This window comes from Anolis sagrei, chromosome 4, assembly GCF_037176765.1.
Source record: "Anolis sagrei isolate rAnoSag1 chromosome 4, rAnoSag1.mat, whole genome shotgun sequence".
Taxonomy (NCBI): Eukaryota; Metazoa; Chordata; class Lepidosauria; order Squamata; family Dactyloidae; genus Anolis; species Anolis sagrei.
The window spans coordinates 86,054,819-86,073,068 of NC_090024.1; the positions used below are offsets into that span (position 1 = coordinate 86,054,819).

An 18,250-nucleotide genomic window follows, 5' to 3' on the forward strand; every position below is an offset into this window, starting at 1 on the left:
ATTACCAAAAAAATTCCACTGGAAATGCAATTATCTTTCATCTGAGAAAAAGAAAACATATTGCTATTTATCCATAGCACCTGGGAGGCATATGTATTATATAATGGAACAGGTGAGCACTGTTCCACAGAGAGGTGCAAATAGTTGCTGAGGTCACCATTAATTTCACCTTGCCCTTTCAAGGCCAATCCTGCTGTTGTCGTCATCATTTCATTCATTTATATCCCACCTTTCTCCCAATAATGTTGTTTAACAATATACAGTGGGAGATCTGCTTGCACGTCTGTCTTCGTGGCTTGAGGTGAGCCCACCAAAACCCATCTGTAGATGATTCACCAAAACTGGAATCTCAGAGCTGGACCCCAAGATCAGCAACTTGAGCTAGGAGCCATGAGGCTTTCATCATTCTTCATTGCTTGTGCTGGGTAGGGATTCTTGGATTTACAGTCAAAAACAATTCTATAGTGACTCTCTAGTGTCACAGCGGGTTAAACCACTGAGCTGCTGAACTTGCTGACCAAAAGGTCAGTGGTTCGAATCCATGGAGTGGGGTGTTAGTCCCAGCTTCTGCCAACCTTGCAGTTCGAAAACATGCAAATGTAGATCAATAGGTACCACTTTGGCGGGAAGGTAACAGCCCTCCATGCAGTCATGCTGGCCACATGACAAAGGAGGTGTCTATGGGCGATACCAGCTCTTCGGCTTAGAAATGAAGATGAGCACCACCACCCTCCCCTAGAGTCGGACACAACTAGACTTAATGTCAAAGGAAACCTTTACTATCTGGAAGGCTACATGGTTCTCACTCCTGACTTTCAAGACATGACAAATTCAGTTTCCTGAGGTGGCCTATTTCATTCTGCTTACTATGGAAGCCTGCTCTGGATTCTTAGGAAACCAAGGAACTTGACTCTCCATGAAGTTATGCACCATACTCTGTGCCTTTCTTTCCCCCAGTCATATACCTCTTGTCAAGCACTACAGTGTGCAGAGGACTCTCCCTTTGCTATGGTTGAGGACAGTCAATTTCCCTCCAGAGATGCACCCTACAATGAACCTCTACCATAATATATTCAGAGAGATGAAACACAGTGTAATTTTATTTATTTTATAGAACAAAAGGTGCATCCTTCCAATGGTGCACATCTGATTTTTTAAAAATGGTGTCACTGTTCGTCCCTGAAGGACTTCCGGTGCAATTTCCAAAGCACTTCACAGGAAATATCTCAGGGAGGAGTGTTGTGTTTTATTAAGTGCTTTGAGCAGGCAGCAAGCTGGTGAACAGGGACCAAACAAAGCACTTTGAATGGGAGGCAGGGAAACAAAGGAATTTGCAAGCTCTGACCATTTCCCTCGTCCTTTCTCCAACCCTACGGCATTAACCCTTCTTGTAGCAGGTAATTACATGTGTGTGCGAATTTGAAAGTTCTTCTAATGATATAAACATGTGTATGGAATACCAGAGCAGTGAAAGCACTTTGTAGGCAGACATTAAACAGTATTCTCTGAAGGGACTGGAGATTAGCTACTGTGAAAGTAGAGTGGAATTCTGAAAGCATTAGAAATGCACAGTGCTGGTTTACGAGAGGGAAGGAGCACATTTCCAGCCCTGTTATATCTTTCTGACCTAGAATTCAGCAATAATTTCCCCCCATGCAATGCATTTATATTACAACGTCCTCTGTGTTTCCAAAGAGCTGCTAAGATGCTTCGTGAACAACCATTTGAAGACTCACCATTTTTGATGAGTCCATTATAGAAGATATCTCAAATGGTGTCTTGGGAAGCAAGAGTGAGTCAGTAATATTAGTGTCAGTCATTCAGCTATTTGTCCTGTCCCCCTCAAATGATGGCCCTACAAGTGAAAGAGTAACTGTCGGCTTATGGTTCCTATGTCCATGGGGCAGCAAATCTACTTGGGTTTTCAAGCTGGGTTTTAAAGAAGCTAGGTTAAATACCAATAATCCACTTATAAAGATAACATAATGAATAAGTCCAACAAATAGGTAAATTGTGAAACTTAGACTGTTCAATTCACAGTAGTCACAAAATTAAGCAATATGAAATAAGTTCTGTATAGTCTTTTAGTGATGTCGTTGTATGTTCATGAATCAGCCTCCCACGACCGGTTTCGGCCTTTGCTTTAGGCCTTCTTCGGGTGGTAAAGTTCAATCTTTTACATATGTTCTCATAAGAGATACTTAAGTTTTTTTGCAATGGGATAAGATACTCTGCTTCTAAGTTTGATTCTAATTGCGAGTCAGAGTAAAGAAGGGAGTGGAGAAGACAGTTCTATCTTGTCTCCTGCAACATCAGAGCTCCTCCGCCAACAACAATATAATATTATATAATACTAATCTTATGAATGATGTATTAGTACTATGCTAATAATATAGTATGTTTTATGTTCATATGACTTGTAAGCCGCTCTGAGTCCCCTTCGGGGTTAGAAGGGCGGCATATAAATGTCGTAAATAAATAAATAGTTGGGGGGACAAAATTATTAATTTTGCTTCAACTCGTGGATAAGTCGAGGATAAAAGTTAGGGCAATGTAAAATAATATTTTCCTCTCTTTTCAAAAATGCATAAAGTTTACATACTTAGGAAGAATTAGAGATTTTTTTTATTGGGTCAGAAGCAGATTGGGAATAACTGCAAGTTGCTTTTGGAGTGAGAGAATTGGTCATCTGCAAGGACATTGCCCAGGGGATGCCCGGATGTGTGACCATCTTGTGGGAGGCTTCTCTCATTTCCCCGAATGGAACTTGGAGCTGACAGATGGGAGCTCACCCTGTCTCACAGATTCAAACTGCCGTCCCACAGGTATTTGGGTCAGCAGTTCAGCCAGCACACGCGTTTAGCCCATTGCGCAGAAAGAAATGGAGAGGAGTTACAATAGTCAGGGGTTTTTTTTTCATTGTTAATCGTAAAACAACTACATCTCTATAAATACAAATAAGGGAAAAATGGAGAATGTGGCCTGGAAAAAAGACAGTGATAAGAGGTAGAAGCGAGATGTTCCCAACTCATTACCACTCCCTTATCTAAATTGGAGAAAAAGATTGAGCCCCCCCCCCCTCCTTCCTCATCTTCTTTTTTGCCCTGGGCAGAGTTCAGCAGCAACATATGGGAGCCATTTTTGTTTGGAGTAGACTGGCATGATGGAAGCCATTTCTAAGAAGGGCATTTTTGCATAAGCTTTTCTGCAGAGAGGGTGCAACAGCCATTTTTCAATAGGGGCACCCAATTAATAGGGTGACTCGTATTATTATTATTATTATTATTATTATTATTATTATTATCTTTATTTGTACCCCGCTAACATCTCCCGAAGGACTCGATGCAGCTTACAAAGGCCAAGGCCTCAATAAAACAACAATACAACAATACACATAAACCATAAAGCAAATCAAAACATTAAGCAATAACAGTAAACAGTAAAAACAGTACAGCATAGCACAATAAAACTAAAGCCGGGCCAAGTGTAAATGGGTACAGATTAAAAGTGCTGAGTATGACAGTTGAAATATAAGGATTTTTGGGTAAGTACAGTGTGCAGACAATCTTAAGTCTCTAGTAAAGTGCTTCTGGGACATATTGCTGGGGTTTCCCATTCTGAAAAGGTACACCGGAATAGCCAAGTCTTCAAGCACTTCCTAAAGACTGCCACATTGATAGGGCTGCATGAATAGCTGAATGATATTTTGTGAGTAACTAACACTATTTTGTCCTTCTTTCCTTCAATGGAGCTCTAATAGGTACAATTACTAATAAGGTCTTATTATTCCAAATTGACCAATTCTACAAAACCGCCCAGACAGCTGCCTCTTTTTCATAAACTTCCACATCTATATCTCATAGATGATCCCAAAGTTTGATCAGTGAGCAGGAAATGTCACTCCTGTACACAAGGACGAAATTATATGACATGACAGAAAATCAAATGTTGAAGCTCTTAACTCTGGGATTCATACAGGTATCAGTAAACTACAGCCAACAATAGGATCAGGATAAAGACAGGAGGCCCTGGTGGCGCAGTGGGCTGAACTGCTGAGCTGCTGAACTTGCTGACCAAAAGGTTGGCGTTTCAAACCCGGAGAGCGGGGTGAGCTCCTGCTGTTAGCCCCAGCTTCTGCCAGCCTAGCAGTTCGAAAACATGCAAATGTGAGTAGATCAATAGGTTACCGCTCTGGTTGGAAGGTAATAGCACTCCATGCAGTCATGCTGACCACATGACCTTGGAAGTGTCTATGGACAACGCCGGCTCTTTAGCTTAGCAATGGAGATGAGCATCACCCCCCCCCCCCAGTCGAAAACTACTAGACTTAGTGTCAAGGGGTAAGCTTTACCTTTACCTCAAAGAAGGGGATGAGAAGGCAGGAAGAAGGGGAAAGTGCAATAAAACATAGTGCTGGGATTTTCTAAAACAATTGCCACTGTTTCCTTTTCTTCCTAGCGCAAAACAGGAACAAAGAGGGAGCACTGAATAACATTATTAATTGATTTTTTTCCATCTTGGTTATGATAATGCTTTTTTCTTCAGGCATTCAACTGAACACAGAGAATTATAGACTTCTAGACAAGGGCCATCCAGACCAAACCCTGAACACAGAATAAAAATCCCTTACCTGAAATACATTTTAAATGCAACATGAAATGTATATTAACCATATTGACAATATTTAGAATTCCTAACTACTGGATATTCTGGCTCAGAAAATTTGCAATCCAGCAACATCTGGAGGGCCACATTCCTGGTCTATGTATATATTGCACATCCACAGAGATATACATATATATTGTATTGGTTTCTATTTATACAATCAGGAATCTAACATAGGAATAAATCTTTGAAGCATAACAGGACTTTCTCCATGGTAACTCCTCAGAGGTTTTTCAGGGGCAGTTGGAATCTATCAGCGAAATATACGCTTTTGTATTCATTCCAATTGCAAAAAAGAATATTAACCCAATTGATCATCCCAATATCCATTAAAGTCTATCACATAAATATCTGCTCAGACAAGTTTTTGGTTTGTTTGTTTGCTTGTTTGTTTCAAAAGACCATTTAACACTAGAGATGAAACATTTCCAACCTGTGGGGCACTGAATATTTATATATGGTAGTTGATCTCAAAAGTATATCTAACAGCAAGGACAGCCAAGTTACTTTATGGGAGTGATCGAGATCTAGATTTATAGAAATAACTGGGTAGCTTTTGTTCAGATTTATCTTCTGAGTATTTCACAAACAATTTATCATGTTCAAACTTTCAAAATCTCATTTACATTCTCCCAATCTCAATTTTATGTCTTATTAGAGTGAACCTATATGTTGTTTTGGCAAGCATGGATTCATTCCCCAAATCTGTTTGCTGAGGCATTGGGAATAGAGGGAGAAGGGGAATGGCCAGGGGGGAAATTACATTTTAAAATAAAATACTCTTAGTTATTAATTATTTATTAGTCACATTTCACATCCCAATCTTTTCTTCAGAAACTCAAGGCAGCATATCTGGGTTTGTTTGTTTTTTAATCATTTCCCTTCACCTTTACCATCATGCTATGAGGAATACACCTTAGACACTGTGCTTGCATGGGTTTGGGGCTCCTGTTGGAACATCTAACTCGTTTAGAAACTAATATTATATAATTATTTTAAATGTTTCATTTTGCTTTATGTGTTCCTATTGTGCAATTATAACCTAATTTTCATTCTGTTAGAACAAGGAAGGGATAATAATAATAATAATAATAATAATAATAATAATAATAATTTATTATTATTATGGAGCAAAATACTCCTGGCCTCACGATTGTGTTAAAAAACAAAGTATGGATTGTTGATGTTGCAATCCCAGGTGACAGCAGGATTGAACAGTAAGAACTGGAAAAGCTGATATGATAGGAGGATTTAAAGATCGAACTCCAAAGACTGGCACAAGCCAGTCAAGGTGGTCCCAGTGGTGATCGGCACACTGGGTGCAGTGCCTAAAGACCTTGGCCTGCACTTAAATACAATTGGCGCTGACTAAATTACCATCTGCCAGCTGCAGAAGGCCACCTTACTGGGATCTGCATGCATTATTCACCAATACATCATACAGTCCTAGATACTTGGGAAGTGTCCAATGTGTGATCCAATACAACAGCCAACAGAGTGTCTGCTGTGGACTCATCTTGTTGTGTTTCAAATAATAATTTATTTATTTGCATTCCACCCTATCTCCCCGAGAGGACTCAGGACAGGTTCTAAGATACACAACACAAAGGCAAACATTCAATGCCTAGAAACAACAAAACACAGATAAAGGTAAAGTCTTCCCCTTCTGACTCTGAGGAGTGGTGCTAATGTCCAGTTCTGGAGGATGGTGCTCATCTCCATTTCTTAGCTGAACAGCCTGCATTGTACGTAGACACATACTAGGTCATGTGGATGGAAGGAAGAGGGCACACAAGTGCTCCTCTGTCCCTAAAATTCCTCCACCTTGGTTCAACCAATAGAGAAGTTCAGGCTCAAGGCCCTATTGGAAGTATTTGGGAATGCCTAAGATTCTCTGGCATTCCTGGTGGGAAGACACATCTACTAGATCAGGGGTTCTCAACCTGTGGGTCCCCAGGTGTTTTGGCCCACAACTCCCAGAAATCCCAGCCAGTTTGCCAGCTGTTAGGATTTCTGGGAATTGAAGGTCAAAACATCTGGGGACCCACAGGTTGAGAACCACTGTACTAGATGAACAGGATGTTGTGCCAGGTAGCTTTAAAGCAGGAGTGGGTCACAGTGCAGGCTGCATAGATCCTTGGACCCTATTACGTGTCCCCTGAAGCTCCCCACTAGGTCTTTTAAAAAAGAAAATGGAAGCAATGTTTGCCTTAAAAAAAAAACACAGAAAACCTCTCAAATGTGTGAAAACACTTGGAAAAATTCCATCCCCAAAGGCACCCTAGAACCTAGAAGCCAAGCTAGAGTTTGACTGTCTGCAGATCCTTGGTTCTCAACATGGGGCATACACTCCACAGGGAGACAATTTGATTCTTAAGGGGGGCAATTTGAGAATAAGTTATTAACAGTGAATTTTTGGCATTTTTATGATTCTAGAGATCTCATATACAGTATATATTGTGGCATACATATTTCTAAAATTAATATCAGAATATACAGAAAGTCAGCTGGTGACAATGGAGAGGGGGAAAGCCCACTATTAGAGAGAGGTGGTGACAGCATAGAGTTAACTAGAGAGGGTATGAGCACAGAAAAGTGAGGCAATTTTCATTCCAAACACCCCCACTCCTCTTTTGTTCTTTTAACATTACAAGCTATATAAAATGTCTTTTTGTTCTGCATATGAACATAACAAGAAATCTGTGAAAAAATCCAAATCATAATGATTACTTTCATGGGTAAGTCAATTTTTTTAATGGAAAAAACTGATCAGCCACAAGAAAATTAATGTCATGTGAGAGTGTTGCATTCCAGCACTGAAACACCTTTTCACCCAGCACCACACCAGAGTCCAGAAATTCTATCTAAAAATATTTATTAAAGAAAGCAGATAAAAGGGGGAACGGGACAATTTCAAAAGGGTCAGTAGAATATAATAAACAAAATAGCAGTAATCCAAAATTGACAAAGAAAATAAAATCACAAGAACCAAAATCCAAAGCAGTACTTCAAACATAAATCCATAAACATAAAAACAGGAACTTTTCCAAGGTAAACCTTCCAAGGAAACAAAGGGACAAACAAGAACAGGAAACTTGGGAATACTTGAATCATGAACTTGAGAGCAGACACAGGAGAGTCATCTCCTATGGCAGCGTTGTCTCCTCTGAGAAGCTTGAAGCCAAACCACTTAATGCCCGTCCAGGCACCCATGAGATCATGCCAAAGACACCTGGACTTCAAGGTTTTATCTCAGACTCTTTGAGGAAATCTAGTTTGTCTATTTTTCACTCCTTGTATTCTCAGGTCCACTCTAGTTTCCTGGAAAAACTCCCCATCTGCCCAAGGTCTTTTCTCAAGAGAATTTTTACTTTCCCCTGTTGCCTGGGAATGAGCACAGGAATCCAAAACATTGGCCTCATCTGCCTGCAACTCTCCATTCAGACTCCTTACTTTGAAATCCACCATCCCTCTCATCCTCTGAACCACCATCAGAAATATCATCTGATGATTGCTGAGCTACAACAGATAGGATATGATATTTTCACATCTTTTCACCAAATACATACAATGAAGTTGGACACTTAAGTTACCCTGAATTCAGTGCAGCTTACTCGAAACAATTCATTCTTTTATTTTTCTCTTTCATGGATGCCATGTTTTTGAAAGGTTTTTAGACCAAGTGAATGGCCTTTTAAGGCTTCCTCCATGTGAAGAGGAGTTCGCTTCTTGAATATATGAATGATATGTAACCGGGGGGGGGGGGGAGAGATTAGGATTTTAGAGGGGTCTAGGTGGGCCATGGCTAAAAAAAAAAGATAGATTGTATCATAAATCCAGTCCTCATCTTCCTCCTTTCCTGTCAATGTGAAATAATTTTACAATAATTTTACAAGGCCATGCTTTTCACTGGATAAGTAAAGAAATTCAATATAACTGTTAACTGGCCACATAAAAATGTTGTTATATCTAGAGTCAGGACGGGAACAAAAAGCTTATGTTGGTACAAGTTTATACAGAAGTTCTCATACATAGAGTAACTAAATGGTTAAAAAACAGCTTCTTTCTCTATAAATGCGCCCCCACCAACTCATATTTATCTTGTGTGGCAAAGATGGGTTGAGGTTGTCATATTTTGTCCACTAAAGTTCATTCTGGTTGAGTTAATACTCATATTTCAGGCCAGCAGTCCTCAGATTCAAAAACAGCAGTTGGAAAAATACACACTCCTTCCATAAGGGACAGCTTTTTCATTAAAGGATGTAGCTTTCCCCTGTGAATGCCTATGACAGCACTCTCCTCATCTGTTCTTTCTTCCCCTAAAGGTAATTGCAGGACATATATTCTTGGATGAAGGGTTCACCAGGGGAATTAGGATATTTAACAAATACTACAATGAGCAGCTGATTCACATGGAGGAAGGAGGGAAGTGAGCATCGCACACCTGCACACTGGTCACCTATTGGTTGCTTCACAAAACTTTGTGATTCATTAGAAATATATTTTGATTTTTTAAAAACCACAAATGCACAATGCTTCTTTTTAATAATTCATTTCAGTTTGCATGTCTTTCAGTATCATTCTCCTGGTTTCTGTGTGTTTGTATGTGCTATGGAAATGTGACAACAGAGAAGAAACAGATGAAAGAAACTGTGTCCACACTCTCATTCGAAGTTGGACAAGACACTAATTGCCCCTATTCATTTAAAAAGAGACCAGTAGTCTGGCACTGTATCAGATGCCAAAAAATGTGTATCTAAATTATTAACCGAAAGCAGAAATACAAATAAATCACATGACTCAAAATGTTCTTGAACAGTCAGCCTGGTGGAGCATGATAAGAGCAACAGTTCACCAATCATTAGTTCATTAAACCTTGGTTTGAGCCATTGTCCTTGAAAATTCTGCTTTGAACACCAGCTTCTAGTTGGAGAACTTCCTTCTGGACCATATGTCCTGGTTTTCTAAGCCTCTGTTAGCTTAGGTTTTGGGATTTCCCATTATAATCCTCCAGACTTGACTCCTCTTCCTTTGTGTTCTCTCTTACCTTGGATTTACTTGATCAAATTATATCTCCCAGATAATTGGTCAATTCCAAACATGAAATGTAGTGAGCTAGTTATCTGAACTCCAGTCTCTGAACTTTTTTGATACCCATGAACACTTCAGACATCCAAGGTATTCAAGTATGACTGCTCGCAATCTCTCCATAGATGTTAACATAACATAACATCTGACACGCTGCAGAACTGAATTGACTTATTGGCGCTACTTGTGGACAAGAAACATGCCCCAAATATATAAATCGTAATTGTTATGATGTGTGTGTGTGAAAGAGAGAGAGAGAGAGAGAGGTCCCTTCCAGACAGACCCTAGATTCCAGGATCTCATCCCAGGTTTTCTGTTTATCCCAGACTATCTGGCAGTGTGGGTTCATATAATCCAGTTTAAAGCAGAAAACCTGGGATCAGTTCCTGGGATATAAGGCCTGTCTGGAAGGGCTCAGAGAGAGAGAAAACTCCCTAAAAGCAGGTGAATTGGTCAGGCTCTTATAGGATGTTGCTTGCATAGCATGTTTCATGACTCTACAATTAACTTCAAAGAATATATCTTACTATATACTAGGGATGGGAATATTGTTAGACTGCAAATCCCAGCATTCCACGGCATTGTTCATGCCAGCTAGGACTGCTGGGAATTGCAATCCAATAAGATCAAGAGGCCTGCTGATTCCCATCCCTGCTGTAATCTGGCTTCTAGCCCCAAATGTTTGCTTTAAAACTCAAAGCCTTCCTTTTACTTCAAACTCAAGAAATTAGACTTTCTTTTATTTGAACAAGGGAGAGAACACTCTTCCACATGAAATGTCATTAACAGCAAATCTATATCCTCTGATGGCTGATCTCATGCCTTTTCTGCTGCTATTGGTGGCATTTGTATGAGATGCTACTCCCAAGACTTTGCTAGGTCAGCAGTTAAAAGTAATATCAAAGAATCCTTTTGCAAACTGCTGTGTGCTCAGAATGAAAACAAGACATCAGAAGCCTGAACTGATCAGGTTTCCATTTGTGCAATTCCAGCTGCAAACACTGTTACTCTACAGGTACTCATCACTTGCAAGAAAAAAAAGTTAAAGCAAGATTGAGCAATAAGGGGTATGAGAACTCCTTAGTCAGAGGTGCGTGGATGCTGAACATGAGCTTCGAAAAGTACAATTTTCAGAGATTTGGAGAGGAGAAACTGTCGCAACTAGAAATGAAATTACAGCGAAAACAACTCTCCATAGACAAATTGATATTTTTTTTTTAAAAGATTAGTGGTTGTGATTGCATTTAGAAGATGAAATTTGCTGATATTTTTCAACTCTTTCCAGCATATTGACTGAGTATCTCTTACCTGAAATTCTTGGGACTAGAAGTATCTTGGATTTTTGAATATTTTCATATACATAATGAGAGCTCATGGGGATGAAATCCAAGTCTAAACATGAAATTCAGTGATGTTTTATATATATCTTATAGCCTGGAGCTAAATTTGTACACAATATTTTTTCATAATGTTGTGCATGAAGCAAAGGTTGTATATGCTGAAGCATCAGAAAGCAAAGATGTCATTTCTTAGCCACCATTGTGGACAATTTCAGATTTTAGGGGATTTTGGATAAGGTATGCTCAACCTGACTTGGGAGCCCCCAGTGGAAAAGTTGGTTAGAGTGCTGAGCTGCTGAATTTGCTGACTGAAAAGTTGCAGGTTCGAATCCGGGGAAAAGCACGAGCTCCTGCTGTTAGCCCCAGCTTCTGCCAACGTAGCAGTTCGAAAACATGCAAATGTGAGTAGATCAATAGGTACCGCTCTGGCGGGAAGGTAATGGTGTTCTATGCAGTCATGCCGGCCACATAACCTTGGAGGTTTTTTTTGTTATGTCAGGAGCGACTTGAGAAAACTGCAAGTCGCTTCTGGTGTGAGAGAATTGGCCGTGTGCAAGGACGTTGCCCAGGGGATGCCTGGATGTTTTGATGTGTTACCATCCTTGTGGGAGGCTTCTCTCATGTCCCTGCATGGGGAGCTGGAGCTGACAGAGGGAGCTCATCCGTGCTCTCCCCGGATTCGAACCTGCAACCTGTCGGTCTGAAGTCCTGTCGGCACAGGGATTTAACCCACTGCCCCACCGGGGGCTCCTATCTTGGAGGTGTCTACAGACAACGCCAGCTCTTTGACTTAGAAATGTAGATGATCACCACCCCCCAGTGTCAGACATGATTGGACTTAATGTCAGGGGAAAACCTTTACCTTTAACCTGAATTGGAGGAAAAAACTGAAATCACTATTATCCTAAAAACTTGAAGACCTTTAAAGAACTAACATGTCTAAACAACAGTATCTATTAGCATGCATTTCCCTTCTATTAACGTTTGCTGAATATTCTGTTTCTAAAGAATAGAATGCAAATGTGACTAGATCAATAGGTATAGCTTCGGCGGGAAGGTAACGGCGCTCCATGCAGTCATGCCGGCCACACGGCCTTGGAGGCATCTATGGACAATGCCAGCTTCGAAATGGATATGAGCACTACCCCCCAGAGCCAGACTCAACTAGACTTAATGTCAAGGGGAACCCTTTACCTTTTAGAGAATAGAGAAGTAAATAATTGAAAACTAAAAGGAGATTTCAGTGTTCACTCCCTTTGCCTTAAAAAAAAAAGTCAACGCTAGAGTAAAAAGGCAACAAAATCAATTTTGGGTGCTTACTGTCTCCCATGACGCCTTTTCCAGGTTATTTTTAGTTGTTCTGATTAAAAATTTACTTCCAAGGTATATCTGACAGCAGAGTTCATTTCTGGATTAGAGTTTTCTGTATTTCTTTTCCTCTTATTCAGTGCCGTTCTTTACCTAGCCATAAAAAGGTGGCATTTTTCTGAAGTTATAGTTTCCTGGACGGGATAAAAGAAATTTCAAGAATACGGATAGTCTGCTTTGCGGTGTATAACCAAAAGAAACTAAAATATGTCCCTAAGGAAAATACACAAGAGAGTAGATCGCAGGCGAAGTTATGGTATAACGTTACATGTTATGCCTCTTTATTTTATGTGATAATATACACAGTTGTCTTGTAGTCAAAGAGCTTTGGAGCAGCAAGCTAAGGATACAAGGAAGATTTACAAACTTTCATATCCTCACAGAAGACAACTTTCAGCCAAGTGGGTTTTTTCATCCTTCAGTAAAAATGAAAACAAACAAACACACAAAACCCTGATTTTCTTTTATTTACCCCTATTTTTTGTGTTTGGCTCAAAACTTTGACTTTGGCTCAGACAGAACTGTCTTGTACAATACTTACGGGAAACACAATGGTTTCTGATCAAAAACATTTGTTAACATTTTTTGTGCAAACAAATGTTTCACAACAAAGTTCCCCTAAAAAAAACCCTGCCATTGAGCAACTTTGAAAAATTATGGTAATCTTGCCCAGCAGGGAGACAGCTTTCAAAAAGTTTTCACTCTTGAACATGAGAATTAAATAAACTAAGAACTACATCCCTACAGTGAGCTCAGGCTGACAGATGCATAAGGCTAAGGGACAAAACGCACATTTCATGCAAAAATGTACAATAAAATGCCAATACCATGGCAAAAGATAAAATGGAAAGGGAAGAGGATTAACAATTTACTCCACTAGCAATTTTGCTACATCGGAAAAGACTGGAACAATTTAAAGTTGGTTCCATTTCGCAGACCAAACATCTGAAACAGATCTTACAGCTCAATTTTTAGAGCATAACTCACAGCCTATAATGGAGGCTCTACTTAGGTGGGTCTGTGGGCCCATTCTAACCACCACTGACTCATCTCAGACCATTCCCTCCAAAAACAGTTTGCTACTCTTTATCCAAAACTGTTTAAAATCCCACCCAAAAACAGTCTTTGCATTAAACGAAGCTCTTCATACTACTTTAGAGGAAAACCACTATTACAGAGATTTGTGAAGTAATAATTGTAAGGAGGTGGGATAATATGGTCCACAAACACAAATGAAGGCTAAAGGGGACTCACGGGCCATTTCATTTTCCATTCCTGATATCGTCTCATCTTGCCATGGACAATTAAATACCCAGGACGCTCTGGACAATTCTATGTAGCTCTGCTGCTCTCAGACACAAACTCAGCTGTGACGTACAACGTTGCTAAGTTCTGCACAGCTGCAATTAAAATTCGGCGGACGATGATGGAGGGTTAAAAGACCTAAGCTTCACCTCTGGAATATAGATGGGAAATCAGATATAGACTGATATTTATAGTGTTGTATTCCCCCCTCCCTGGTGCCATCCCCACTACCTCGCTTTAGACTACGTTTGGATGATCTCGTGGGTTGAGCTAGGTTTTAGTAATGACCTGTATTGGTTTTTAGCTTAGATTTAAAAATTTGTTGAAGTTGGAAGTACAGGGTGAGAAAGCATAACTTCCTTTTTTCAAAACTTAATAAAACCCATCGTATGAATCACATATTTTTATTTATTTATTATAATGTAGGCACATACCTAATGTTTTGTTTTACGTAGTTTTGAAGATCAAATTAGGTAGGTGACGTCCCCCATTCTCCATATACTGAATAAACCGATTTCTGGCATTTGTCATGCCTCTTGCCAGCATAGCAGGCATTATGTTGGCAATTTCTTCCTGGATGTTGGTCTTCAAATCTTGTAGGGTCCTTGGACGGTTCACATAAACACGGGATTTCAAAAAACCCCATAGAAAAAATCGCAAGGGGCCAAATCTGGAGAGTGGGCCGGCCACTCCAAATCTGCTCGAAAAGTAGGCCTCAACGGCAAAAGCACACTCCCCACTGTTTCAACGCATGATGGCGACTGAACTGTGTCAGGACAAAACTTTATACTCCCGCCTCTCGAACGGGACCACTAGTGCTCCACTAAGTCTTCAACCAACTGAATGGCACACATTTTTTAAAAGGAAGTTGTGGTGCCTCACCACTTGGGTTTGATGTGGACATACAGGACTTGGTCCCCCTGTTATGATCTGGACATCAACCGTAATAAAGTTTACTTACTTACATTCCTGATATAAACATTTCCAATCCAGTTTCATTATTTTGGATTTTTTTTGCTTTTGAATTGGATCTGTTCTGAAGAGTTCTAATATGGCCCATGTGGTCTCTCCACCTCTATCATTCTATGATTCTATGAATATCCCAATAGTCGCCTTATCTCTTTTCTCTTTGAATCTACTTTATTTTATTTCCATTTATATCCTCCCTTTCTTGTAGCATCCAAGGTGCTGCGCAACATTTTAAAAGCACACTATAATTTAAAAAAAACCTTAATACAAAAGTTAAAATGCCATTAAATGAAATTTATATTTCAAACCACACGTGTTACAAACAGCAAGATTAAAACAACATAATAAAATAAAAACACTACACTTCCAATTGAAAGCATCGTGTTATTTTATTTCAATGGTTGATTTCCTCTGTGCCTATGCGAGTCCATGAGCACCTGGCTATTTTCCAATGTTCTGTCTTCCTTCTTTACTTCTTTTGATTAACTAATGTGTCATATCCCAGCAAAGGGGTCTGTTTGGTGATATCTGTCTGGTTAAAACTATTGCCATGAGAGGTTCTATTTTGACGAAGTAGACATATGTCACACTATTAATCCTGGCAAGACATTTGGATAGTCAAAAATATGAGTTTAGGCAGTTATAAATTAGCAAATGAGTTTATATCTTTTCTTATAAGACTATTTCAGTCCAACTGTGGGAAACTGGAAGAAAGAACCAATCTCCCCTCCCAGTATTTCTCTGATCAGAGAGACAGCTTGCCTCTATATACAGGAAATGTGGGACATCTACACTGACCACTGATGTCAGTTTGAAACCAGTACTGAAGAATGTGGTTTCACTGTGTGGATTATTAGAGTGTATATACCCTGGAACCAGTTCAAGGCCCATATGGTAATTACACACACATAAAGTCTGGCCTCGAACCAGTTCCAGGATCTGGCGAACCCGAGGCTTGACTGCCATGGAGAAGGTGCATGGATTTTTTCAACTCTCCTCTCCGTAATATGTATGTCTGCATCAGTGGAATGCGTTGGGTGTCTGCACAGTGATAACAACAACAACAACAGGTAAGGTAAAGGTAAAGGTTGTCCCCTGACATTAAGTCCAGTCATGTCCAACTCTGGGGGCTGGTGCTCATCTCCATTTCTAAGCCGAAGAGCCAGTGTTGTTCGTAGACACCTCCAAGGTCATGTGGCTGGCATGACTGCATGGTGTGCTGTTACCTTCCTGCCGGAGCGGTACCTATTGATCCACTCACATTTGCATGTTTGCGAACTGGTAGGTTGGCAGAAGCTAGGGCTGACAGCGGAAGCTCACGCTGCTCCCCAAATTTGAACCTGTGACCTTTCGGTCAACAAGCTCAACAGCTCAGTGGTTTAACCCACTGCACCACCGGGGGCTCCGTAACAACAAAAACAACAACTTTATTCTTCTATCCCACCACCATCTCCCAAAAGGGACTCGGGGCAGCTTACATATGGCACAAAGTGCCTAAAAACAAAACATAAAATAAACACAGTACAAAATATAAAAGTAAAACATATGCATATAAAACATCAACTAAGACTCAATAAAACTGCACTCATCAACCAGTGGTGGTAAATTGCTGTAAACATGGTCAGGCTGTAAACAATAAGACAAAGGAATGGGATAGTGCAGAGCTGTAACAATGGAGAGAGGGTGTTGGATAAAGTGCAAATCTGTAGGCAATGTGATTTATACCACAACACATTACATAAGGGCTTCATTTTGGACTTTTCCCCCAAATTTTGCTTATTTTGGATTACTGGGATTATGTGGTGTGCGTAGTCTAGCCATAGATATATCACATGGTGAGAGTATATGTGGTTGTTTAGACTTCTGATATTTAAACTTCGTACTTTCAAACACATCTTGCAATTTGTTCTGAAGCAGTAAATGCACATATGCTCAGACACAAAGCAGCTTCTAGTGATTTACCTGTACTCCAATAGCTTTTAAAATTTGACTACAACTCTGTGGGAAATACCAGTATATGTTCTCTGATTTAAACACCTACTGGATCTATAAAATACCATAAATCTTCTTATGCGCCAAAGCTGCATTTCATCATGGCCACTCCCAAATCTGTTTCCATGACACTGTCTCCCTACACCACCCTGACACTGGTCAGAGTATGGGGAGTGCAGTATAATTTCTGCTCAAACAATTTTATCTGGGTTAATATGCATTTCCTTCAGCTTGCAGGCTATTTCTAGTATACAACATGACTGGTTCAATCATGAAGATATGACACACAGAGACACACATTGTATACCTTACATTTCAGCCTTGTATGAAATATTTGGGTCCCACTCTTATGAAGTAGGTGATTTTTACCTACTTCATAAGAGCAGGCCATTGACAAACAACGAGAAGCTGCAGTTGACTTACTTTGGGTGTACATATACATCTATGAGGTCAACGTTTTCTACCAAGTCTCCTCCAATGGTCCGAATGATCTCGTAGAAGGCATTTTCACAGTATTTTTCAGAGGGTATCCAAAAAGAGATGTCGTTGATAACAGGAGGGCATTTGCTGAAAGGCTAAACAACAGTAATACGAAATTATCAATTTACTGATAGAAATGCTGTGAAATGAGCTCTGCAATAACAAAGCAATAGAATGTAACCCTGCAGCAGCTATACTAGATATTATATATATATATATATATATATATATATATATATATATGGAAATAAAATAAGACGCCATTACAGAGATGTTTTCCCTACTTAGGTTTGCTACATTTCAGGCCAGCTAATAAGCTTGCATGTTGTTTCAGTCATTCTAATGAAATAATTTGCAATTGATGTGGTTGCCACAGGATGCTACTTCAATACCCCATATTCAGTAGGTATTTTAATGATTCATATGGTAAAATGAAAACTTGTCAGGAACTTGAAGTCATGAGATCTCTTTTATATCACTTTATGGAAGACCATTTCAACATAATGTATCTGTACTTGTGAATGTGTTGTCGAAGGCTTTCATGGCCAGAATCACTGGGTTGCTATGAGTTTTCCGGCTATGTTCCAGAAGCATTCTCTCCTGATGTTTCACCTACATCTATGGCAGGCATCCTCAGAGGTTATGAGATCTGTTGGAAACTAGGCAAGTGGGGTTTATATATCTGTGGAATGACCAAGGTGAGAGAAAGAACTGTTGTCTGTTTGAGGCAAGTGTGAAAGTTGCAATTGGCTACCTTGATTTGTGTTAAACAGCCTTGCAGCTTTAAAGCCTGGCTGCTTCCTACCTGGGGGAATCCTTTATTTGGGACCACCAAACACAGAGCCCAAACACAAATCAAGGAACATGAAAGGTACTACAGACTAATTCAACCAGAGAAATCAGCCATAGCAGAGCACTTGATGAACCAACCTGGACACAGCATATTATTTGAGAACACAGAAATACTGGACCACTCTAACCACTACCATGTCAGACTACACAGAGAAGCCATTGAAATCCATCAGCATGTGGACAATTTCAAC

The 18,250-nt window shown here is 39.9% G+C and overlaps 1 protein-coding gene across 3 annotated transcripts in view; it reads right to left on the reverse strand.

Annotated features, from left to right (window-relative positions):
* FARS2 (phenylalanyl-tRNA synthetase 2, mitochondrial) overlaps positions 1-18,250 on the reverse strand; it is a 290,051-nt gene that overhangs the window by 72,185 nt on the left and 199,616 nt on the right. For all 3 annotated transcript variants that reach the window (XM_060774769.2, XM_060774770.2, XM_060774771.2), the window contains one exon: positions 17,151-17,302. In XM_060774769.2, the coding sequence (XP_060630752.2) occupies positions 17,151-17,302 (152 nt within the window). The remainder of the gene's footprint in view (positions 1-17,150; positions 17,303-18,250) is intronic.